The sequence below is a fragment of the Anolis carolinensis genome, chromosome 5 (genome assembly GCF_035594765.1).
Source record: "Anolis carolinensis isolate JA03-04 chromosome 5, rAnoCar3.1.pri, whole genome shotgun sequence".
In the NCBI taxonomy this organism is placed as follows: Eukaryota; Metazoa; Chordata; class Lepidosauria; order Squamata; family Dactyloidae; genus Anolis; species Anolis carolinensis.
Genome location: NC_085845.1, coordinates 53,039,700 through 53,066,643, shown reverse-complemented (window position 1 = coordinate 53,066,643; position 26,944 = coordinate 53,039,700). Strand labels below are relative to the sequence as shown.

Below are 26,944 nucleotides of genomic sequence, written 5' to 3'. Positions count from 1 at the left end.
TGGATTGGGCTCAAGCAAATTCCATGCTAGTAAGTTTAAAAATGCTGAATTGAAAGTGGGATGGAAAAAAATTGCGCGTTTCCTGAAGTATTTGATGACACAACTATATTAACACGTACCCTTTTTTGCAGTTGTGTATCATTGCAGAATGTGGAGAGCTAAAAGAAGGTGACAACTGGGGTATCTCCCCTATGGATGGTTCTGGAGACACTCATGCAGACTTTCCTGAAGATGCTGACATTGATTTAAAGGATGTACGTATCTTAATTTGTTTCCATGTGTTAATGTTAATATGCATGTGTTAAGAACTATTTTCTAGTATGCTTTTATTTCTATTGCTTGTGGCAGCAGATTCAGAAGAAATAAAAAGTGTTTCTTCACACAACCCCTAAATATTGAACCTGGTCCTGCAAGATGCTATTGTGGCCAATACCTTCGATATTTTTACTCCTTCCCTTTTATATAACTTTCATTAGATCTAATCATGGGTGCCTATAGAAGATTCAATGTTTTTGCCTATACTTACTCTAAATTCCATGCTGTGGCATATCAACCACCAATATGTGAGTCAATTTCTAAGTTGGTTCATCGGAAATATTTTTGCAAGTTTTCTCACTCTCCCCAAATACAAAATGGTATAACCTTTAAAAAATCATTAAAATTCTCTTGTTATTGTTGCAGGTTGACAAGATTGTGACTGTTGCGGATGATGTAAAAAATATAGGCAACGCTTTTTTCAAATCTCAAAATTGGGCAATGGCAGTCAAGAAATATAGCAAGTCTTTAAGGTAATGTTGCATTCCATTCTATCAAAATTTTATTATGCTTCCTTCAATATAATCAATTATTTGCAATCAATTATAGAGCCTTAAATGAGATATGAATAGATACAGGCTATTCATGAACTTCTAGCACAGACTAAGGAATCTCACTGGAGCATTGCAGCACACCAAAATACCTGGGAGTCACTTTGGACCGTGCTCTGACTTACAAGAATTACTGCTTGACTACCAAGCAAAAAGTGGGTGCTAGAAATAATATCATGAAAGCCACAACCTGGGGATCACAACCAGATATAGTGAAGACATCTGCCCTTGCACTTTGCTACTCTGCTGCTGAGTACACATGCCCAGTATGGAATACGTCTTACCACATTAAAATTGGACGTGGCTCTTAATGAGACATGCCCCATTATCACAGGATGTTTGCATCCAACACTGCTGGAGAAATTATACTGTTTAGCCAGTATTGCACCACCTGATATCTGCCAGGAAGTAGCAGCCAGCAATGAAAGAACCAAGGCATTGACATCTTTGCCCATCCTCTGTTTGGATATCAGCCAGCATGCCAATGCCTTAAATAAACGGCTTCCTAAGATCTACAGAGATACCACCAGGAACACTTCAAGTGAGAATCCAAAAGTGGCAGGTAAAAACCAGGAACCACAACCAGTGGCTGATTCCGGATGAGAAACTCCGTCCTGGACACACAGAAGACAGGGCGACTTGGAAGGCACTGAACTAACTGCGCTCAGACACCACAACATGTAGAGCTAATCTTAAGAAATGGGGCTATAAAGTATAGTCCACAACATGTGAGTGTGGAGAAAAGCAAACCACCGACCTCTTACTACAATGCAGTCTGAACCCTGCCACATGCATAATTGAGGACCTTCTTACAGCGACACCAGAGGCACTCCCAAGTGGCCAGCTTCTGGTCAAAGGAAATTTAGCATAATACCAAGTTTTTAACTTCGTTGTTTTTTTTTAATACATTATAAATGTATTCTCAATTTGCTTCTGACATGATAACTAAATAAGCACAGACTTTCCTGATTTTAGTTTGTCTTAACATAGAGAGACCATTTATTTAATAGAAAAAGGTTCTAGAAGCAGTAGTTTGAATCCTAAATAAATGGGTTGCACATGGCTCCGATTGAACTCGGTATGTCTTAGGGTCCACTACCTTAGACAGGATCCAACCGATATTGTTTTAGTGTGTAAGAATATTAACCTGCTCCAGTTCAACAATTAGCTGCATAACAATAAACTGCTTTTGTACAGGTACATTGAAGCTTCCAAAGCTGTAGCAGAGAAGACAGATTCAGCAAAACTGGACAGTGCGGCATTGACCTGTTTCCTTAACATTGCTGCCTGCAAACTGAAATTATCAGAATGGCAAGATGCAATTGAAAACTGTACTGAGGTAAACATCCCATTAAACTTGTGGCACATTAAAACTTAAGTGCTTTGTGCCCCAGGAACATGCACCCTATACTACATTATGAATAAACATGGTAAGAGCATATGAACATGCATAAGTGTGGAATGTGGTATGAGCTATAAGTAAAGCAGGCTTAAGACAGTAGCAATGGCAGGATGAAATTAAGAAAGAGAAATGCATATGATCACTCAGCTGTATATTTTGAAGCTACTGTGAATCTTGTTGGCCCTCCCTAAAATCTTAAGAGCCTTCAAATGCTCCCAAACTCACAGAAGAGTGCAGAGAAAAACAAGATTTGCTAAATACATCATCTTCATGAATAAGAAGCACATCACAAATAAATCTTTTAAATCAATTGATAAAAGAGAAATGGCCGTTTGAAATAAACCCTCACAGAGTTGTCTAAGTTGCTTGTTTCTCATCTCAGTATATTGGTTCTAAAGTGCTGCTGCTGCTGCTACACTATTACACTGAAGTTTGAGTAAATGTATGGCTGTTGTAATTATTTTGCAGGCTCTGGCCATAGATCCTACAAATACCAAAGCACTTTACAGAAGGGCTCAAGCCTGGGAAGCAACAAAAGAATACGATCAGGCATTGGTAAATATTAATATTAGCTTTGTCTAATACAATATATCCAGCATACGTCTACTATTTTGATCATGTCTTTTTCTCTCTCTGAAGGCTGATCTTCACAAGGCTCAAGGCATAGCACCTCAAGATAAAGGTAAGTATTGAGTTAACTCCTAGCAAAACATACTCATGAATCAGACTAATTTCAATTAAAACTAAACAGAATATCTTGCAAGTTACAAGCCAGGTTCCTATCCAAATAATTTTTTAAAAATAAAACCGGAATATACAGTAGGATAGGTGCATGGTGGCAGAGGAATTGATTAGTTACTTTGCAACATAAGGTAGACAAGACTATAGTTAGAACTTTGAGTTCAGCTTATTGATAAGTTGGACCTAAGTGCGACCTTGGTAAAATAATGGCATGTGCAATTTATGGCAAGGAACTTTGCAGTCCAGTTATGTGTAGAAGTTCTGTATACAAGTGAAAAGGATAGTGTCTAACCATATGCATTTTTTCTTTACTTGCAGCTATCCAAATGGAAGTACAGAAAGTTAAGCAGAAGATAAAAAATGAAAAGGAAAAAGAGAGGGCAGCTTATGCAAAGATGTTTGCTTAGGTCAAGAGTGTTTTCTTTCCTTACCTTGTGCACTGATAAAAAGGCAGAATTAGTATGAGTAGCAGTGACATCATACTGTCATTTATACTGAGACTGTTTCATATGTTTACATCTTGTTTTTTTTTTTTAAGGTTAACATATTATTCCAAGTACAGTGACTTTCACCACTAAGTTCAGTACTAAGGTACTAACAGTTATTGTACTTTTAACAAAAAAGTAAAGAAAAACTGTTAAGTAAAATTTCTGAATGATCGAATGGAAAGAATTTGGACTACATTCAGTAACACTTAGATGTAAGTTCAGCAGGTTAATTTGCTCCACCTGTAACTTTCATTGTTCATTCAAATGCTGTTAAAAGTGGTGTTGAAGAAATAAACTCAGTTTCTAAGCTTCGTGTTGTGAAAGTATTTATTACTTAACAAAATGAAGTTATGTCAGATGGTTCATTGTCTTCCCTTTCACAGCATTGAAATCTGTTGTAGTGTTCTCCAAGCTGTTAAGATCAAAGTCAATAAAATTTATGAAAAAGAAAGACGCCAAACAGTTTAGAGAATTTGATATCTGTTTTCACATTCTTCATTATGTCCATTATTTGTACTGAAGTTTTGGCAAACCGCACTGCAATGTATTCATACGAGTCTCACCTCACATTTCCATACTTTTTTGTACACTCAAATAAGGCTAGTGCACCTGGACGTACTGCCTTTGGACGTACTGCTTAAGGCACCAAGTTCATTCTCGAACAGGATATTAATCTGAGGACACTGATTTTGCAGCAGTGGCAAGGATATCCTTTCCATGTTGATCAACACTACATTCCATTATAAGCCGGTCCTCCTCCACCTTCAGGTACAACCCAATTAATATTTTGGCTTGGATCTTTAATGTCACATGTCTTGCAGTGGACACAGTTCTGAGCATTTATTTGCAACCGTAAACCTTCTCCACTTTCCACAGGAACATATTCATAAACTCCTACAAAAAGGAAAACAGACTTGAGTGCAAGGGGAAGCATAATGTTGAAACAAGTTCCTTTATCAAGAAAGAAAAGAGATTTCAAAGGCGAAAAGAAGTCATAGGGATTACAGTATTAAATACTATAATAGCATACTCTCCCTGAAAAAAGGTACCTGCAGGGCAGAATCGTTGCTCGGGACCATCATATATAGCTAAGTTATGGTTGACGGGAACACGGTCATCCTTCAGAGTCAAATGAGGTGGCTGGTCATGCTCATGATTTGTACCACTCAAAGCCACTGATGAAAGCAAGTCAAAACTGATTTTCCCATCAGGTTTGGGGTATTCAATAGGCGTGCAATCTTTGGCTGGCTTTAGCTGCTTTGCATCTGTTCCTAAAGCAATATGAAAAAATACTATATTTAAAAAAACAGAAACAACAAATATTACATTGACATCAGTAAGATAAAGGACTGCATCTCTACCTTTATTGTACTTGTACATTCAAGTACAACCTGAATGGAACATCTCCTAAAAGCCTAGCTTCTCAATGTTTCACAAGCAGCATTCTTGGCCATCTTGTCCTTCCAAAGGTTAAAAGGAGGGAATACTATGAATGCTTATTAATAATGGGTAACTTGAAGTTAAATCAACAAACCCATCTTTGTATTATGAAAAAGCTTCACTGTTTCATATGCTCAATTTACAGTATTCCCAACCCATTTGTTTCATTGCCTCACATATGGTTCATTTTCTAGTGACAATTAACTGACTGTAGATGCCTAGGAAATATCTCAAGGTTATGGTGAAAGCTCTCTTAAAGCATACTGTGTGCTTCAGCAGTGAGTGAAAAACTCCACATTAGCAAGTAGAAACAACAGGAGTGAAAGATTGTGGTATTGCCTGCATTTGTTTTTTGGAATATTTCATTTAAATTCTTTTTTTTAAAGTTATTATAGATAAGGTGCAAAAAGAATTGCAACACTTTTCTCATAATGGAAGCTAATACATCTAAGTATTTTTTATTTTTTAAAAATCTTAATAGCTATACATAATGAATGAGGAGGAGAAAGTAATTAGAAAGGAGTTCCTAGTAATGATAAAACTCATTTGTTTACTATTTGGTCTGTCTGAACATGCAACATGATTGTTACATATTTTGCAGCTAAGTAATCAATTTAATGGGGTTTTGCTAAGCACGAACCTAAATGGAATTTAGCTGACGTTCATATATACAAGTAACTAACAGTCGTACTACAGGCACAACATCAATTCAGAAGCAGCAGGATCCTGGATTCTTCAATGCAATGCCTATGAATAGGGACATTGGACGGCACTTGGGCTATAAAATGCTGGAACATTGGGAGGTTCTAACAAAGCAGTTATGCTCTTAAGTCATTTCCCTGATACTGTGCATTAACAACCCTAAAGTAAGAACTCTCAAGAAATAATAGGTATGTTACAGATAGACATGTCAAGGTTAAAGATTAACCTGGATGTTTTAGGGTCCAAGGCTCCTTTCCTCTTAGTATCCAGTAAAACAAGCCAGTGTAAATCATTCCTCCATACAAACCCAGAACACTATGACAGGAAGGACGAATATTCCTAACTGAATAGAGCTCTTTCCATACCCATGATTTCTTTAGATTTTCTTCATATTCAGGCACATAAAGACCTAGGAATAAGAGTTTAGAAAATTAACACTGTACAGTTTAATGCTTGAAGAAGGGTGGCTCCTAAGAGCTAAGCTTTTCTAATCATAAAAAAGTTAAGAGTGTTTAGGTGAAAGACTGAACAAAAATAAGGAACGTCAATTATACCAAAAGAGATTTGTTTATTAATTTACCATGTCAGAAGCAAATTGAGGGTACAGTTATAATGTATTTTTTAAAAACACAAAAACTTGACATTATACTAAATTTCCTTTGACTAGAAGCTGGCCACTTGGAATGCCTCTGTGAGAAGGCCCTCCATAGTGCATGTGGCAGGACTCAAGTTGCATTGCAGTAAGTGGTCTGTGGTTTGCTCTTCTCCACACTCGCATGTTGTGGACTCCACTTTGTAGCCCCATTTCTTAAGATTGTCTCTGCATCTTGTGGTGCCAGAACACAGTCTGTTCAGCGCCTTACAGGTCACCCAGTTTTGTGTACCCAGGGGGAGTTTCTCATCCGATATCAGCCACTGATTGAGGTTCCAGGTTTTAGCCTGTCACTTTTGGACTCTCGCTTGCTGAGGTGTTTCTGCAAGTATCTCTGTAGATCTTCGAAAACTTTCTTGATTTAAGGCGTTGGCATGCTGGCAGATATTCAAACAGAGGATGGGCAGAGATGTCAATGCCTTGGTCCTTTCACTGCTGGCTGCTACTTCCTGGCACATATCAGGTGGTGCAGTACTGGCTAAACAATATAATTTCTCCAGCAGTGTTGGACGTAGGTATCCTGCTACTTCCCAAAGGATGTCAGGTGGTGCAATACTGGCTAAATAGTTTGTGCTGTCGCATCTAAGCTGCTTTAAATGTCTTTAGCATTAACGTATCTTAAATTTCTATGAGCTTGGAGGATGCTGGATTGCTTTCCTGTTTGAGTAAGGAACCTCACAGAACCAATGCCCATGCTATTGCTTTCAAGAAATAATATCAATTTATTGATTGATCTTCGGTCTATCTCCACCCAGGAACTAATTGGATTTCCCCACAACAAAGTCCATAGTTAAAATCTGAAGATAACTGGTTGTTCCTGAAGATTTTGGTCATGGATGATTCCCGAGAAGAAGAATAGAGGAACGTTTTCCTTGCTCACTTTCTCTGGTATAGGGGCATCTGCCCAATGCTCAAGGTGTTAATTAGTTATTAGCTAACTAAATATTGATTAATTGACTTGAAATGGCTTGTCCAAGCTTGGATCTCGCTGGGACCAACTGCAGACATGTCTTGCTTCCAGGATTTCCCTGGTGGTAATAACGCTAAATCTAAAATGGCTCCCTTTCCCCAGGCAAAGGGACGAGCACATTTACTGATACAAACTAGGAAAGGTTTTGTTAAGCTCCATCCTCATAAAACTAACAGAAAAGTGACTATTCTGAAACTGGGTGAGGCAGCCTGACAAAAGTTCCAGCACAAGTATAATTGCTCCAGTGGTGTAGGGTGTAGATATTCTGTGATAATGAAGCATGTCTCACTAAGAGTCACCAAAAGAGATGAGTGTAACAAAGTGAGATGTGTGTTGGACACACCTGAAAGCATTTAAACAGAGTTGGATGGGTGCTTTGATTGTGCTTTTCCTGCATGGCAGGAGTTGGATCGGATGGCCCATGTGATCTCTTCCAACTCTATGATTCTATAATGCTATGAATATAGCTTATGCTGTATTGTCTGCTTTTCTTAACTAGAATGAAATGTGTTATGTTGTATCTCAAAAACATGTTTTAGGTGTAAAAGTGCTGAGTTAAATGCTATCTTAAAGCACTGTACAAAATTAGAATACTAAATGACGGGGCCAGAAGACATCCAGGTTGATTCATTAGAAATAGACTGTCAAAAATTACTAAACAGAACAGTACGTCCTGTGGTGCTGCCTTAAATACTAAACACATTTATTTATAACCTTCTATGAACTACTGTTCAGTTTATCAGATACATGAAATATTATCAGAATTCCATATATATATATATATATACACACACACACACACACACACACACACACACACACTTCAGATACACTCCTTGTCTGTGATCATAGTAATAAAATTAATTCATACATATCAGATAATCTTACCTATTGTTTTTGATTGAAGATTTTCGTTTGTTAGTTGATTGAAAATGGCTTCTGAAGCCAGCATGCCACTTTTCATTGCTGTGTGTGTACCTTTAATCTTTGGAACATTCATGAAACCTGGGCTGCAGCCAATAAGGACTCCACCTGGAAAGGTGAGTTTGGGGATGGACTGAAAAGACAAATTCACTGAAGTTAAGATTATTGCACTCACACATCATTAAGTAACCTTCCCTCTGAGTTCCCTCCCTCCTTAAAAATTGGCCTTGTGTTCAGATGTACTAGTATTAGGTTGATAGTAGCAATACAATACAGCAGTCATGCATTCTCTTTTCTATATCTCCACTACACTGATAACTACACAGATAGAGTGGTTCTACACTATTTGATGAGGAGAGTGCCTTTTTTCTGCCTAATGTGCCAGGAACAAGTACCACATTTGAACTCATTGGTTCCAACAGTTTGTTTCTTTCCTACAATCACCAGGTGGTAGCTTGCACACTGGTCTACGGACCATCACAAACACTGGCATACATCACTCACATATGAGCATGGATCCATTTGGAATGGTGTGAGCCCTAGATCAAATCCATTTAATAGTATTCTTCTCGTGTCCCAGCATTTCTCCATCTCCATCTGCATCTGCTAATTTCTTGGTTTCCCTATTTTCTGTGATACATTGACAGAACAGAATTTGAAACTTAACTGGCCAAAAAGGTAGTCAAATTATGTTGCAATTCCTGTGTTTGCTTCCACAGTTCCACATATTCCACATTTAAGAAAAACTTTGTTTCCAATTAAAATGATTCTTTAATTAAAATGTAGTACAGCCAGTGTTTAAAAGCTGAACGTATCCTAGGCTCCCCAGAAAATTCAAAAACATAGGAATATGCATAAAGAAGAGTCAACACTACTGATATGTTAGGCAAATTCTGATTTAATGAGCTGTTGGAATTTAAAACCCATCTGAAAAATCTATCTCTTCCAGCAGTCCTACCCAGTCTATTTAAATCATGATTTTTTTTAAGCAAGCGGCTAGTTCTGTGTATTTTAACATGTATTTTATAGAAATACATTTTAATATGTGTACGTTATAGAATGTTTAAGATGATTATACATCTATGTTATAACCCGACTTGAGAAATAATAAAATTCTTCTTCTTCTCCTTCTCCTTCTCATTTCATTGTTCATGAATGGGAATAAATCTATTCCAGGCTTGAATGGGTTTAAGCTTCATTTTCAAAGAATCCTAGCTGGATGTCATACAAGCAAACCAGCTTTATAAACTATGCTGTTGAGAATACTTGTTTAAAAATAAAAAAAGTATCTTGAGTCTATAGATGACAATGAACTATGTTGAAAAGGAAATCATCCATTAGTGGAAAGGAAGAAAACATTTAGGTTTTTTACAACTATAGCATTTTCAATACTAATGTAAAGAAGCAACTGAACTCATAATCAAATAAGATTTTCTTGACCATATGACAGCAATAGTTTCCACACAACAGAGAAGTGCAAGTAAAGAATCTTTTATTATTAAAATGTTACCTGGAATCCACCTTCATTAAGAGCTCGGGCACCATAAGCAATCCTTTTACCGCCTTCTAAAGTAGGCTGTACACTGGGATGATGCTTCCATCTTTGAAATTCCTTAAATGGGCTCAAATATGGATTTTGATAATCCAAACCAACCTGTTCAATATAAAATGGATTGTCAGAAAAATAAAAAAAAGTTAACAATATTATTATATGGCTTAAACTGGAGCCCACAGTGGCACAGTACAGCAAAAGATCAGCGGTTCAAATCTGGGGAGTGGGGTGAGCTCCCACTGTTAGCCCCAGTTTTTCCAACCTAGCAGTTCTAAAACATGCAAGTGTGAGTAGACCAATAGGTACCGCTCCCGCGGGAAGGTAACGGCACTCCATGCAGAGTCATGCTGGCCACATGACCTTGGAGGCGTCTATGGACAATGCCAGTTCTTTGTCTTAGAAATGGAGATGAGCACCATCTCCCAGAGTCGGACACGACTAGATTTAATGTCAAGGGGAAAAAATGTTTCTTTTTTATATCAGTTGCAGGATATACTAATTTCACTTTCTGGTTCTCTATTATATTTTGTAGCCATAATTAATGTCTTGCTATTTCCACTAAACAGTAAGGCTGCAAGGATTCTACACACTAGAAATTAGAACACAAAAGTTATTTTTATGTTTAATTTCTGAACAGTTAGTTTCAGAGGAGCTTGTTACTGCCTTAAGTAAGACGCTATTACATTGCAATGTCTTGTTTCACCTTGCTTACATTACGCTAATCAGTCTTATTTCCAAGATTTATTCCCACATTTAATAATGAGGAGGAAAGTTCAAAAGGCAAAGTTTCAAGGGAAATGCAAAAGTCTTACCACAAATCCAAGCGCTACCAGTGGTTCACCTTCATTTAGATGGTAAAGAAAAGATCCTCCATATGTACGCCTGTCCAAAGGCCAGCCAACAGTGTGCTCTACTTTTCCTGCTTTCCATTTATTTTCATCAATAAGCCAAAGCTAACATAGAGAAAAACAATCCAATACAGTTCATTAGAGACTTTACTACAATAACTTCACACTTAACATATGTAGTCTGAGGATTAACCTCCCTGCCTCCCCACCACAAAATATATTTTTTCATAAATTTTTTGTACATAGTATATTATTTTATCTGAAAACACTGCCTTTTAAGTTTGTGAACCTCTATTGGATACCTATATTTTCCCCATTGCACTGCCTATTTTTTGTAACATATTAGCCTTTGTCACGAGACTGCTAGATCTGAAATGGTTAAAGCACATCAAACACATTTAAAAGACATATTAACAAGTTTTTAGTGCTCATAAAACAGAATGTGATATATATATATATCACATTCTGTTTTATGAGCACTAAAAACTTGTTAATATGTCTTTTAAATGTGTTTGATGTGCTTGAGAGAGAGAGAGAGAGAGAGAGAGAGATTTTAATACATACATTTAGAACTACAGGGAGTTTGATCTGAGTCATGTGTGCAGTATGATTAGGACTCTGTTTGTATAAGCACCTTCAAATTGCATGTAGACTTATAGCAAGCCCATGGACTTCATGAGGTTCACTAAAGCAAGGAATACTCAGAGGTGGTTTTGCCAATGCCTCCTTCTGAAATATGGCCCACAACATCTCCAGCTACAGTAATAAACATGTCTGACTTTGCTTTGCTTCTAAAATCATACGGGACTGGTGCCTTTATGCCATTTAGGCCAACATTTTGAATGCCATTTTAGAAGTTCTATGGACCCAATCTTTCTACAATGAGAAGCCTCACTGCCCTGAGTCAGAGGAACCAGTTTATGTGCACAATATGATTTTGCTACTAATGTAAGCATTCCATTATGAAAGAGATGACAGACTATGCAAGTGAAATGCAGAGATAAGGCCTATTTAGCTCTGTAATACCTGAAAAATCTTTCTGACTTCGCTGGGCTTTGGTTTTCCCTTTACTCAGGGACATAGTCAACTCCTCTTAAGATTAAAATATTATCTTAAAAAGAAATATTTGTACACTTCACTTGGATACTAATTTACAAGTCAGAGTTGTTTTATAATTTTTAAAAAGAGTTTAAAAATCATTGCCAGTCTGTATAAAATAATGCTATGCTTAAAGATAGAATGTAGTGAATCCCACCAAAAATGAGAAAAAGGCCGTTAATCTGTGTGGAGATTTGGTGGAAGACATTTTCAGGTTTAATAATAATAATACATTTTGATTTTTTAAAATACACATACAAAAGGCATGGAAATAATATTTAAATGCTCAAGGGAAAAATGAAAAAGGGCCCTTTTGAGTGTTCAAAAATCCCCATGAAAAGAATCCTCCTCAAATTCCCTTCTTGGTTATTCCTCCCAGTCATTGAATAGACTCACTGCTTTGTATCTTGGATGGCCTTCCAGATCCAAGGTCTCTTTCATCCTACCAATGTTTCACTAGATCCCTAATATAAAATTGGGTATGCAAGGTGGAAAGGAAGCCAATGATATAGAAGATATACAGCCTCCTAAACCGATTGCTGCCTTTCCCACAACCTCCTTATGGTGCATTGGGGTGGGCCTCCCATGGAGGATATTTTCTCTTCATGAGCAACCTTTTCAAAACTGCATAGCTTTCTAAATAATCTGGCAGCAGGGAGAAAACTGATTCAATTATTTGTTCTTCCTTACAGGAAGCAGTTTTACACATAACATGCTTAACTACCAGATATATAATATAATAAAATCAAGCATTATTTAGCAGTAATGCGCCTATATTACAGGATTCATAAAGCCATTACTGAATTATAAACAATCAACAATACCTCTTTAAGCCCAATGCCATATGTCTGAGGCTGGCAATTCTCCCTTAAATTGTATTTGTTATACAACTGTTTTGCGAGATGCCCATGACAGCCTTCTCCAAACAACGTGACTTTGGCATGAAGTTCCAAGCCTCTTTCAAATGTAGCCTAGAAGAGACAATAATCTATCAATATCGCACAGAAATCAAGTTTATATATTGTTTGGCAAAACATGGTACATCAAAAAGAGTCATGATAGTGATGGAGGAGCATGCTATTTTTTGAATTGTGTGTACTGCTTTTTGCATAATACAATTCGATATAAACAAGTGTGACATGCTTTACTTGTGGCATGCTGTACAGAAGCATTAAACATGTAAACAACTGGAGGAAGAAAAAGAATGAATGTTGTTTGTACTACTTGCATTGGGACTAGCTGACAGTGTAGCAAACGTATTTGCTATATCCACACTAAAGTGTGAATGGAAGACATGCATCTCTTAACATTTTGGAACATGGTGTGGCCATAGTGTAATGGCCAGTAACTTATAAATTCTGTTCAACAAATAAGAGGGAGCCTGCAGCTCAAGGTGTGAATTAGCCTTTAACAACTCTCTAATCATCAGCATGGAGTAATAATAATAATAATAATAATAATAATAATAATAATAATAAATTTATTCTTATATCCCGCCCCATCTCCCCGAGGGGACTCGGGGCGGCTCACAACAATAATAAAAACAGTGACAAATTACACATTGTAAAATCAAACATGAAAAGCAGTCATACAATCAATACATACATCACATGTTAAAAACAAGGAGATAAAACAGTTCTAGGCCGAAATAGAGGGCTTCTGTAGCTTCATGGCAGAAGTACTCAGCAAGGTATCAATAATCATAGCAGAACACTCTCTAATTAAATTAAATGGACAGACAAATCAACCCCCAAAAATTAGTCGTCGAAGGCCCTCTGGAAAAGCCAGGTTTTAAGGCTTTTTCGAAAGGCAAGGAAGGTGGGGGCCTGTCTAATCTCCCTCGGGAGTGAGTTCCAGAGGCGGGGGGCCACAGCGGAGAAGGCCCTCTCTCTCGTCCCCACCAGCCGCAACTGCGAAGGTGGTGGGAGCGAGAGGAGGGCCTCCCCCGAAGAGCGAAGAGATCGTGCAGGTTCATAGGGGGAGATGCGGTCTCTAAGGTAGGTGGGTCCCAAACCGTTTAGGGCTTTGTAGGTGATAACCTGCACCTTGAATTGGGCCCGGAAAACAAACGGCAGCCAGTGGAGCTCCTTAAACAGAGGCGTAGAACGCGACCTGTAGTTTGCTCCTGTTAGTATCCAAAAATACTCCAAAATCTGAAATTGTTCACATGGGTTGCTGAGATAGTGACACCTCTCTACTTTCTGATGGTTCACAAGCTTTGTGTTCTGCACAAAATTATTTAAAATGCTGTATAAAATTCCCTTCAGGCTATATGCATAAGGTAGATATGAAACATAAAAGAATTCCATGTTTAAACTTGTCTCATCTCCAAATACTTCATTACATACATATACATATATTCCAAAATCCCCAAAACTCTGAAACTTTTGGTCCCAAATATTTCAAATAAATGATGCTCAAATGATATATTTTTTTCATTAGTTTCTTTGTTGGTCATGAAGCCCTTAAAAACAAATATTGATTTTTTAATTTTTTTTTTAAACTACATAACTTGTTGAAACAGATTTTAGTTTTCAAACACTGTTTTTTGTCACATTTTTCATCTCACTCATTCAGATCACTTTGTGACAGAATATCAATTTCCCATATCGAAATGTCATTTAAATCCCTGTTTAAACAATGTATCCTACAGAACCTTTTGGGGGATAACTGTGCTGATCTTCACCCCGGAACTTTACTTCTGATGTTTCATCACCTCATGTTCAGTTGAAAGCCTACCCTAAGCTGCAAGAGCTGACACAATAATGCTGACACAATAATGTTTTCTTAACTCATTGCATATCCCAGACATTTCACAATTTTTATTTGATGTGGAGTTATTAGGTATCATGTGCTACAAATAAACAAGCATTTACCTTAGGTGCCCCATCCTTATGGATACCAACATCATTTGTGGCAATCCCTTTCACACTACCATCTTCATTAAAAAGAACCTGCAAGGGTAACATAAATCTATCATCTCAAAAGAACTGACATGACACTGTCATTACATTGGTGAGGTACCTCCATATAGCACTTAACAGTAGATGCTCAGTTAAGTCATGAGACTAAAAAATTCAGCCTTTTGCAGTTGCATGGAACATCCATGAAGTTTTTGAAGAGAGCAACAAAATGTATTTGTCCAGCTTATGGGTTTCAGTTATGAAAAAGTTTTCTCTGGTGAGTTTCTGGCAGATTCCAGTTCCCAAACCATCTGAAAGTTCAGATCTCACTGTCACTGGCAAGGACTTGTTTTGATATGGTTAAGGCTACAATCAGACTCACAAAAAATCCTATACTAACTGGTACATTAGTATACCAAAACTTCTGGACATTTGTTGTCTGCCTTCAAGTCATTTCAAACTTATGGCGACCCTATCATGGGATTTTCCTGGCAAGATTCATTCAGAGTGGGCTTGCCTTTGCGTTCCTGTGAGTCTGAAAGAGTATGACCTGCCCAGGTCATCCACTCAGTGGGTTTCCATGGCTGAGTAGGGATTCAAACCTTGTTCACCAGAATCTTAGTCTAGCACTGAAACTACACCATGCTGACTCTCTGAGATCCTCTCATTGGCTAATTGTGACTAATGTGGTTGTTATGAATATCAAAGTAACTTTTGTCATTGCTTTCTCTCTGGGTGAGAGAGAGTTCCCTTCGACTGAACAAACTAATCCGCTCCATCTTCTATTCCCAATACTCATTTCTTTGGCTATCTGAATAGATAGCTCTGATCCAGCAGGGCTCATAGGCTTAAAGCTTATAAAAATAGATCCACTTAATTAACTGTGAGAAGGTAAATTACTTACATAAATTTCATTGATTCATGTCATATTGTACTACAATTCTGCCAATATAAAGCAAAACAATTTTAAGTGACTAGTTTATCCAAAACTATTTATAAATTCTCCTCAAGATAGTTAGCTATCATGCTGGATTTAAAAAAAAATCAGCAAACATTATGCGTGGATGTAAACACATGGTAAACATTGTGTCATTACCTCAGCTGCTGCATAGCCTGGATAGATTTCAACTCCAAGTGCCTCTGCTTGTTCACCCAACCAACTCACAAAATGTCCCAGGCGAACTATGTAATTCCCATGATTAACCATGGGAAGTCCTAAGGAAGAAAATATATCACAGATGACTTCATTCAATGTCACTCTAACTCTTGTTCTGCATTTCCATTCTGTCATGCTCCTCAACTGACATTGCACCACAAGCTTATAGTTTATGACTCAATTATGTGGACTTTAATCGGTTGTGAGAAGCAGCTTACCAATCTTTACACAAAACCTGTATTTCAAAATTGCATGAACAAAACTTCCTTACAACGGCTCCTTTATGGAGTACTCATCTGCTTCTGAGTGTAACTGAAAATATTGTTTATGATGTATAATCAAGCCCTATATGTCCATATTCTCAGGTAACATGAGGCCTCCTCCAGACTTGGTTATTTTAAAGGGAAGGTCCTTCTCTGCCTTGCCAGTTTGAGTCATCTACACTGTCATGTTATGCAGTTTAACTGCATTAAACTACATTATAAACAGCTGATTTTAAAGTAGATATAACTGATTTTAATGTTTAATATTTTAAATGTTTTTGTATATTTATAATTATTATAATTATTGCCGTATATTTGTTGTGCTCTGCCCCGAGTCTCCTTCAGGGTGAGAAGGGCGGAATATAAATGTTTTAAATAAATAAATTATAAATTACATGAGTCTACATTGCCATGTAATGCAATTCAATACAGTTAATCTGAATTATGAAACTGCATTATATGGCAGTGTAGATGGGGCCTGAGAGGGCCACAAGAGAGGCTTTCTTAGTATCCATTCTCACTGGAGGTCAGGCTGACCCCTCTGTATCGTTCTGCTGACAAATTGATCTTTTCATTCAGGAAAGATTTTGGCAACTGATGAAGAGCCGTTTTAGCAAACAAATAAATTATCTTTTTCAATTAAATGATGGTGAATTTGTCTATATTTTAGTTGTGTCATTCCTAATTTTGTTGAGCCCTAGGTTGGGGAGAAATGCAAGATATAAGGTAAAGGTAAGGGTTTTCCCCTGACATTATGTCTAGTTGTGTCCGACTCTGGGGGTTGCTGCTCATCTCCATTTCTAAGCCAAAAAGCTGCCGTTGTCCGTAGACGCCTCCAAGGTCATGTGGCCACTGACATGACTGCATGGAGCGCTGTTACCTTACCACCAGAGCGGTACCTATTGATCTACTCACATTTGAATGTTTTCGAACTGCTAGGTTGGCAGAAGCTGGGGCTAACAGTGGGAGCTCACCCCATTCCTTGGATTCAAACCACCAATCTTTCGGTCAGCAAGTTCAGGAGCTCAGCGGTTTAATCTGCTGCACCACTGGGGGCTCCCGCAAGATATAAACCCAATTAAATAAATATGCTAATAAATACCTATGTTACATAAACGGATTGAGAGGATCAAATTTTACATAAATATTTCTGCTGGGATAAATAGTTACTTGTCCCAATGACTTAGGTGATGGATAGTTTACACGTTTGCCCTCTCCACAATTTACAAACTACAAAAATCCTCCATTATGGAGGTGCTAGAATTCCCTTCAGTGAAAGACCAGCTCTCAGAAGTGCTTTACAATCCATTTCAAGATTGCAAATTAACAATAGAGGATTTTTTGATCAAAAAAGGTACCTGGAAGAATGGGAACTGGAATTCTAGACTTCTCTGTTAGTATTCCAAACTTGTCTTCTGTTACAGGAGTATGTAACGGAGCCTTAGAAAAATAAAGTAAAAACTGTGTTGGGAAACTTTAATATCTTTTTAAAATACTGAAACACCACAACCGTTACAGACTCATAGTGACATGAAGCAAGCACTTAATTCAACTGGTTAAATTTCAAAGCAAACAAAATAAAATAGAACAAGCTGTATATTTAAAAACATAAACCAAGTATATGGGACCCCCTTTTTTCTTCCTTACCACTCAAATGTACAGATTATCAGGACTAGAAACAAAAATGAAGTGTCAAAAAGGACTTTCATTTCATTCCATGACCTCATTCCCAAATAGAAGAAATGTAAGGAATTTCATACAGATGGGGTCTTGCTATACAAGGGTTGGTGATCTTATACTGCTTATTATTGCTCCTCCCATAACTTTTAATATCATTAAGAGGATTTGTAACTATTCTTTAGTTACAGACAACTAAAGCTAACAATTAATGATTAACTTTAAGTTAACCAAGTTAAGCACTCACCCCTCGCTCTTTCCAGTCTGGGAAAAGTTCTTCCAAGGCACGTGGCTCAAGGCAAGCTCCGGAAAGCGTATGTGCACCAATCTGAGAAGCTTTTTCCACAAGGCACACGCGAATTTCTTTGCCATGTTCCTGGGCTAACTGCTTGAGTCGAATAGCTGCTGCGAGTCCTGCAGGACCTGCTCCAACTATAACAACATCAGCTTCCTCTGCAAATCTTTCCATGCTCACCCCTTTAATAGACCAATATAAGGAAATCAGAGATATGCTAGACTACCAATAATCCATTCTTCTATCCTTAATTTGCCTGAGATGACAAAATAACAGGTTCACTCAAGACAAAGGGGAAAGGAATTATAAATGTGTCTTTTATACTATAGATCTGTTAAGGCAGTGGTTCGTAACCTGTGGGTCGCCAGATGTTTTGGCCTTCAACTCCCAGAAATCCTAACAGCTGCTAAACTGGTTGGGATTTCTGGGAGTTGTAGGCCAAACCACACGGGGAACCACAGGTTCAGAACCACTGTGTTAAGGAGTGATGAAATGATAATTTATTTGCATGGCTGAATTGAAGAGAGGGCATGTATGTACACTGAATCTACTTTAGCGATGTTACTAAATAAATACAAGCAGCCTCACCAGAACTTTAGATACAAATGGGGATGGCAATTTTTCACACTATGTGGAATTGTATTGTATAGAACAGTGGTTCTCAACCTGTGGGTCCCCACATGTTTTGGCCTACATTTCCCAGAAATCCCAGCCAGTTTACCAGCTGTTAGGATTTCTGGGAGTTGAAGGGCAAAACATCTGGGGACTAACAGGCTGAGAACCATTGGTATAAGACATGCCACTGCAACATGTATAGTAATGGATTTAGTATTACCAGCATTTACAAATATGGAATCCATGAGGAGAATCAACTGATATAGCTGCTATCTAGCATAGATCACTCATTCTTAATGCAATTCTTATTAACAGTATAAAGAAGTTATTTGCTTATTTTAAGTTTTGTTTAGAAAACTAATCAAATGATGGCAATAAAATCTTTATTTCCTAATGAACTAATAAAGTTAACTGCTGAATGCAGTTATAGAAACAGAGTCGCAAAGACAGTGAGTCTATAACTTACATTTTTCTGTGTTATTGTTCTACAAGAAGAAATGCCTATCTTTCCAATCTGTTCACTTGTAAGAAACTCTTAGTTGTTGTAGAAGACCAGACAAGCAGATAATTCTGCAAATACATTTTATTTATAATTTTTCATTTACCTTCCCATCGTTGGTCTTTGTCCCGGGGATGTATAGAATAGTGAGTGGTGATACGAGGCACAGTAGTAGAAGCCCATCGTACTGTGCTAAAAGGCAGGAGGCAGTGTTTTCTTGTTGACTTTAATACATACAGACAACGACATGCTGTTGCAAAGAAATAAACTCTGAAGTTTTTGACAAAAGTACTGTTCAAACATATGCATGACAGAGTAGACACAATAATCTTTAGAGATAAATAATAGATTTCTATATCAGACTTTTAACAGAATCAGATTGGTTCAATGAAATATTAATCCAGGAACGGTTAATAACACTATGTAACACAGTTTTTATTCCTGGGTTGCAAATATCATTTCCTAATTCGTTCTATCATAAAAACATGGAAAAAGTTTATTAAATTGCAAGACCTTTGTTTCTGTGGTCTGCACAAAAGCTTAAAAATGGCAAATGAAAAGTTAAAAATGGCAGCCACAAAAATGAAGATTCTGGACTATAACAACTACTTTCAAAGTAGCACTGAAATAACACTTTCAAACCAGGAACAGGAAATGTTCAAATTTTGTTATACATGGCCCTTTTTTTTCCCCGTGTCAGGAGCAACCAGAGTTGCTTCTGGAGTGAGAGAATTGGCCGTCTGCAAGGACGTTGCCCAGGGGACGCCCGGATCTTTTTGATGTTTTACCATCCGTGTGGGAGGCTTCTCTCGTGTCCCCGCATTGAGCTGGAGTTGATAGAGGGAGCTCATCCACACTCTCCCCGGGTGGGATTTGAACCTGGCACCTTTCAGGTCAGCAACCCAACCTTCAAGTCACAAGGCTTTTATTCCCTTGGCCACCGGAGGCTCCTTACAGGGCCCTTATACCCTGCCATATAATCCATAATATTGAAGCAGATAATCCGGATTTTATTCAGCTGTGCAGAAGGGGCCACATTGTAATTGGCATCCAAGTATTCTGACTGACTCTGCAAAATATAAGGTAATGCAAAGATGAGCAATCTTTTAAAATAATTAAACTTTGGAGATATGCTTTATTGGAGGAAGTCACATTTCAGTGGAAGATGGGTCCAAGACAAAATGAAAGGACCAAAAATACATTTTGCTTAAAGCTCACAACAACACATCTTAGGAGAAGCATTGGGGGACACGGAAAGAGCCTCCCCGAAGATTGAGTGAATTCAGTCGGGCATCCCCTGGGCAACGTTTCTTGTAAGCGGCCGATCTTTCCACCCCAAAAGCATTGGATGAATGGATGAATACCAAAGGTCTTTATCAAGACCATTGCTAACAATTATGTCTATTAATATAGAAGGTTTGTCACTTGCTAAGGAAGAACTATTAGCCAAAATGTCTGAGGACATCTCATGTGACATCCTATGTATACAGGAAACACACAGAGACATTACAATGAGAAGACCAAAAATTCTTGGAATGCAGCTGGCTGTGGAACGACCTCACAGACAATATGGCAGTGCCATTTTTGTACGATCTCTGCAACTTCCCTCACAGAAGTGAACAACATTGAAATCTTATCTGTGGAACTTGATAGTTGCACCGTATCATCACTCTATAAACCACCTGGGGCTGATTTCTATTTTACACCCCCAACCAGTTGCCACAATCATGAAGCCCATTTTGTTGTGGAAGATTTCAATAGCCACAGATGATAGAAATGGCGAAGCAGTTCTAACGTGGGCCGACAATAGTAGAATGAGCCTCCTTCATGACAGTAAATTACCACCATCATTTAATAGCGGCCGATGGAAGCGTGGTTATAACCCTGATCTGATTTTTGTAAAGGAAAGCATAAGCCACCAATGCACCAAAAGGGTATTAAACCCAATACCTAACACACAACACAGACCAATATGCTGCGTAGCATATGCAGCTGTAAGACCGAAAAGTGTCCCATTCTGCAGAAGATATAACTTCAATAAAGCTAATTGGCAAGGTTTACAGAGACCTTGGAAGCTGCTATTTCTGATATAGGACCTTCTATAGAAAATTATGACCTGTTCGTAGAAGCTGTGAAAAGATCCTCAAGGCTCTCAATCCCTAGAGGCTGTCGCACAAGCTACCTACCAGGCCTAAACGAAGAATTACTAAATCAGCTACAAGAATATCTCAGATTATTTCAAGAGAACCCATACAGTGATGGGGCTATAGCAGCAGGCCAAAAACTATCTACAGCCTTAGCTAATGCTAAGAAAGACCGTTGGATAGAGCTGCTTGAGAACCTGGACATGTCCAAGAGTAGCCGAAAAGCCTGGCAATTGATGAGACGCCTGGATAGCGACCCTCTGGTCAACCCTGGACACACGAACGTGACACCAGACCAGATAGCTCACCAGCTAATTCAGAACGGGAAAACCAACTGCAGCAGAATAAAGATGAAAATCAACAGGGTGCCAGAACTTGAAACCCACCAGTTGTCTTCTCCTCTAAACCTGAAAGAACTCAGAGAAGCCATCAAGCGATGTAAGACTGGTAAAGCACCTGGCCTAGATGACCTGATGATGGAGCAAATCAAACACTTGGGGGCCAAAGCTGAAAACTGGTTTTTGAAATTCTACAATCAATGCCTGGCACACAAACAGATTCCCAGAGCATGGAGGAAAACTAAGATAATTGCCATCTTAAAACCTGGTAAAGATGCCTCCAATGCCAGGAACTATCGACCAATCTCCCTCTTATGTCATCTATATAAAGTCTATGAGAGGATGCTATTAAATCGACTAGGACCTGTTATCGAACCCAAGCTTATTGCACAACAAGCAGGTTTCAGACCAGGGAAAAACTGTACAGGTCAAATTCTTCATCTGACTGAACATATCGAGGAAGACTACGAGAAAGGCTGCATCACGGGAACAGTTTTTGTGGACCTTACGGCAGCCTATGACACGGTGCAACATAGAAAAATGCTGCATAAAGTCTACCATATCACCCGGGACTTTGACTTTACAAAAACTGTCCAGACCCTCTTAGAAAACCGCAGCTTCTATGTGGAGTTTCAGGGCCAGAAAAGCAGATGGAGGAGGCAAAAGAATGGTTTACCCCAAGGCAGCGTTCTTGCACTGACCTTATTTAACATCTTCACGAACGATCAGCCACTACCACCACTCACAAAGAGCTTTATATATGCTGATGACCTTGGCCTTACAACACAAGCAAAAGATTTTGAAACAGTTGAAAAGCAACTCACCAATGCCTTGAAAGATCTCTCCAGCTACTACAAAGAGAACCACCTGAAGCCCAACCCTGCCAAGACACAAGTGTGTGCTTTCCACCTACGTAACCGCGAAGGCAACAGGAAACTGAAAGTTACTTGGGAAGGCCAAGAGCTCGAACACTGTTTCCATCCTAAATACCTTGGTGTCACCTTAGACCGAACACTAACATATAGGAAACACTGCATAAACACCAAGCACAAAGTAGCTGCATGCAATAACATCCTGCGGAAACTGACTGGTAGCGCCTGGGGAGCAGACCCACAAGTAATAAGAACATCAGCCCTGGCCTTGTCTTTCTCAACTGCAGAGTATGCCTGTCCTGTTTGGCACAAGTCTGCCCATGCAAAGCAGGTGGACATAGCACTGAATGAAACATGCAGAATCATCACGGGATGCCTTAAACCTACACCTGTTGATAAACTCTACAAGTTAGCTGGCATTGCCCCTCCTGACGTGCGACGGGAAGTTGCTGCTAATGGTGAGAGAAAAAAAGTTGAACATTGTGAAAGCCACCCACTGCATGACTATCACCCTCTTCCCACCAGACTCAAATCAAGGAAGGGCTTCATGAGAACCACCACTCCTCTTGATGTTCCTCCAGCAACAGCAAGAGTGTCTCTCTGGGCAGCTAAACCTGGCAATTCTAACTGGATGGCCCCCCAAGAGGGTCTTCCTCCAGGGGCAAACCAGGAATGGGCAACTTGGAAGTCCCTGAACAGACTCAGAAGTGGAGTGGGCAGATCAAAAGATAACTTGGCAAGGTGGCACTACCTGGAGGAATCCTCCACCTTGTGTGACTGTGGAGCTGAACAAACAACTCAGCATATGTATGCTTGCCCACAATGCCCTGCCTCATGTACGGAGGAGGAGTTGTTTAAAGCTACAGACAATGCGGTTGCTGTTGCCCGCTATTTAGTTGCTTGTGATTTCTTTTCTTTTCTATTTTATTTCCATTATTTGAAATGTATTTGCTGTACCAATGCTTTTGACACGAAATAAATAAGGAGAAGCATTTCAACTAGGAGGGAACCCTCACATAGGGATATGAAATCACCAATAAAATGACATCTTAATGGTGAAGTGTATACATAGCCACCTGGGGAACCCCAGAGTCTTTTCTGCAGTACTGTATGCTGTAAATGGGATTTTTCTGGACCAAGAACCATCCAGCTGAAGCCAAAAATGTGGCAAATTTACTTCCATTGTCCTTTGGGAGCTGCAGAAACGACCCTGGGAGTGGTTTGTCGACAGTGACCTGCTTTTCATCCATCCCTGATGCAGAGCAAAAGCAGGGAACATAAAGTCCTTCAGAAGGGGCTGAACTGTTACATCTCCACTATTCATCATGCCAACTTGGGCTGATGGGAGCTGCAATCCAATAACTGCTAGAGCAGGGGTGTCCAATCTTTTGCCTTCCTTGGGCCATATTGGAAGAATAAAAGTTGTCTTGGGCACACATAGAACTGTAAAACTGAAACCACACATATGCACACATGGTGAGAATATGCGATACACAATTTCCCTATGCGTCGTACAGAATACACACTTAAATTATTTTTCACAATTTATTTTATACAATATTGCAACAGAGTTCTCTTGCTCTTCATTTTATTAGTTAATTTTGACAGTTTTCCATTAGTTAATTTTAACAGTATTCCAGTATTTGTTGTCTACAGAGTTTGCGCTGGAGAACCATGCAAGAAAGTTACAAAAAACCCCTCATAATATTTTAAGTAAGTTAACAGTTTTGTGTTGGACTGCTAGAAGGACATATACTGCCTACCTTGATGCAATGAGAACTTAAGTTGGCAAGCTTCTTATAAATGACCTACACTGCTGATATTTAAAAGCCAGGAAGTTTATTACATTATATCGGGATTAAAAAATATCAACATTGATTATATAAACTGATCATAGACAATTGAATTTCTGGTGATGGCAAGAAACATGCCTTTCTTTCTCTCTAGTGTAGTGTTTTGTGTGCCTAAACTTCACCTTCCTTAATTTCCCAACCAGCAACCTGCGACAGAAGGAAAGGCTCCAAAATCAGCAGCTCTGATTTTGACTTTCTATGTCTTTCTCCAAGCACCTTCCGGAGAAATAGATAAGGGCATGGACAAAAAGAGGTCAAAACAAACCAGGATCTCATTGTAACCAGCTCACTACCCTCTCTGTCTCTTCTTCCAAGCTGATTCTTAAGTTTTACAAAAGGCTTTGTTCTTTATATGGTAGGTATATAGCCATACCATAATCGCTACCTAGGTAGTATAGGACTTAGGAGAGCCTCCCTTCCACAACAGGGTTGGTCTCTAGCCAAACAAACTTGTTTTATAAGATCCAAGAAGTTGATCACCTTTGCCCTAGTTTTACGGCTAGCCAGCAGGGGGAGAGGAAACAGTCTCAGAGGGTCCTGCGGCACAGAATAAAATATATGAGTCCCGGGGCCATTTAAAGGTCTCCCAGTCTCATCAAAAAGAGGGTGAGATTTCTTTGTTGTCACTCCTAGACCTTTGTTTACATCCACTAATTTGATATCTTTGCTCAGGCTCGGATGGGATTTAAACAGCTGGCAACACCTCTGACTCTACCATTTGGCTTGTAGACGTTTTGACAAAGCATATTTATCAAAACACCTTTCTATAAGCATATTTCACCACACTCAAACTACTGGTATCTGCCAAGTCTTAACCACAGCTTCTCTGGCAGCCAGCGGAGAAGGGGCCCCAGTGTGGTAAACCAACACCTCTCTTTCATTTTTGTACATACTTTCCCTCCTTGGGGAAAAGACACTGCACTCTTCCCTACAGAAAACAGGAAGGCAGGAATGGGAGAACTTAAAGGTTTTCTCCCCCCTCTTCTTAACATCTAGGTTTAATGCACATTATTCTTAGAATGTGCATATAAATGGAATTATATTGATCACATAATTAGAAGGCTGGCCAGAAGAAAAACAAGAAGGAATGGAAGAACTTACAAATTTTTCCCTGCATCTCTTTAATGCACATTATTCTTAATATGCACAATGGCTTCGCATTAAAAGAATATTGATTTGTACTTTGGCATTCTTTGGCAGAGAAGGTCAAAGACCTTGTGAAACTAGAACTTCCATGACGTCATAGAATTAAACCATGGGAGTTAAAAGTGGTGTCAAACTGCATTCATTCCACAGTGTAGACCAGTGGTTCCCAACCTTTTTTTAACCAGGGAACACTTTGACCAGGAGCCAAAGTGCGCTTTGTAGCTTCAAAGCCTGGCTTCTTCCTGCTTGGGGGAATCCTTTGTTGGGAGGTGTTAGCTGGCCCTGATTGTTTCATGCCTGGAATTCCTCTGTTTTCTGAGTGGTGTTCTTTATTGTGAATGTTGCAATTAATCACCGTGATTAGCACTGAAAAGCCTTGCAGCTTCAAAGCCTGGTTGATTTCTGCCTGGGGAGGTTTTGAAGCTGCTTTTCAATGCTAATCAAGGTGATTAATTGCACCATTCACACTTGCCTCCAACAGACAAGAGTTCTTTCCCCCACCCTGGGCGTTCCATAGATAAATAAACCCTAGTTTTCAATAGACCTCACCACCTTGGAGGATGCCTGCCATAGATGCAGGCGAAATGTCAGGAGATAAGGTGGTGAAGTGTGTTAAAGCGCTGAGCTGCTGAACTTGCAGACCGAAAGGTCCCAGGTTCAAATCCCGGGAGCGGAGTGAGCGCCCGCTGTTGCTCCAGCTTCTGCCAACCTAGCAGTTCGAAAACATGCAAATGTGAGTAGATCAATAGGTACCGCTCCGGCGGAAAGGTAACAGCACTCCATGCAGGCATGCCGGCCACATGACCGTGGAGATATCTACGGACAACGCCGGCTCTTTGGCTTAGAAATGGAGATGAGCACCAACCCCCAGAGTCAGACATGACTGGACTTAATGTCAGGGGAAACCTTTACCTTTACTAATGCTTCTGGAGCCTGGAAAACTCATAGCAACCCAGTAAATCAATGTTATGGTTAGATTTGCTCCCACTTGCAAAATAAGCTCATAGATGTGGAAATCTTGGTATTTCAATAAAAAATCCCAAGACTTCTGGTCCCAAGCATTCTGGATAAGGAATATTTATTTAAAGTAGGCAACAAAATAAAGGGGAGGATCTTAAGCTGCATATACACTGTAGAGTTAATGCAGTTTGAGACCACTTTGGTGTGATGGGAGTTGTAGTATCACAATGTCTTTGGCCTTCTCTGCCAGAGAATGCTGGTGCCTTACCAAACCAATCCCAAGATCCCAAGCACTGAGCTATAGCACTTCAAGTGGTGTCAAACTGCGTTAACCCTCCAGTGTAGACGCACCACGAATTGACCTTACCTGGACGGGAAACCCTGCAGGCTGGCAAGAGCATGGTATTTCGCCCAAAAAAAAAACCCTTTGACAAGACCTTCCTTGCTTCCTTCTTTTCTCCGCCTTCACTAGGAAGAACTCCCAACTCGGGCTTCCATGACAGAGCGCAGAAACTGGACTTCAGCCCCGCCCACGACGCC

General features: G+C 39.1%; 2 protein-coding genes across 2 annotated transcripts in view; one reads left to right on the top strand and one right to left on the bottom strand.

The window, feature by feature from the left end:
- ppid (peptidylprolyl isomerase D) overlaps positions 1 to 3,808 on the top strand; it is an 8,018-nt gene extending 4,210 nt beyond the window's left edge. The window contains exons 5-10 of the mRNA XM_003221728.4: positions 132 to 254; positions 682 to 788; positions 2,064 to 2,205; positions 2,737 to 2,823; positions 2,908 to 2,950; positions 3,328 to 3,808. Coding sequence (XP_003221776.1) covers positions 132 to 254; positions 682 to 788; positions 2,064 to 2,205; positions 2,737 to 2,823; positions 2,908 to 2,950; positions 3,328 to 3,416 — 591 coding nt within the window. The 3' untranslated portion in view covers positions 3,417 to 3,808. The remainder of the gene's footprint in view (positions 1 to 131; positions 255 to 681; positions 789 to 2,063; positions 2,206 to 2,736; positions 2,824 to 2,907; positions 2,951 to 3,327) is intronic.
- etfdh (electron transfer flavoprotein dehydrogenase) lies at positions 3,807 to 26,944 on the bottom strand. The gene is made up of 13 exons (XM_008111920.3): positions 26,772 to 26,944; positions 19,198 to 19,341; positions 17,930 to 18,159; positions 17,364 to 17,445; positions 15,683 to 15,801; positions 14,560 to 14,637; positions 12,508 to 12,654; positions 10,550 to 10,690; positions 9,696 to 9,839; positions 8,150 to 8,318; positions 5,866 to 6,048; positions 4,547 to 4,768; positions 3,807 to 4,391 (listed from the first exon to the last, which is right to left on the bottom strand). The coding sequence occupies exons 1-13, from the start codon at positions 26,803 to 26,805 to the stop codon at positions 4,228 to 4,230; spliced, it is 1,857 nt and encodes a 618-aa protein (XP_008110127.1). The 5' UTR covers positions 26,806 to 26,944; the 3' UTR covers positions 3,807 to 4,227.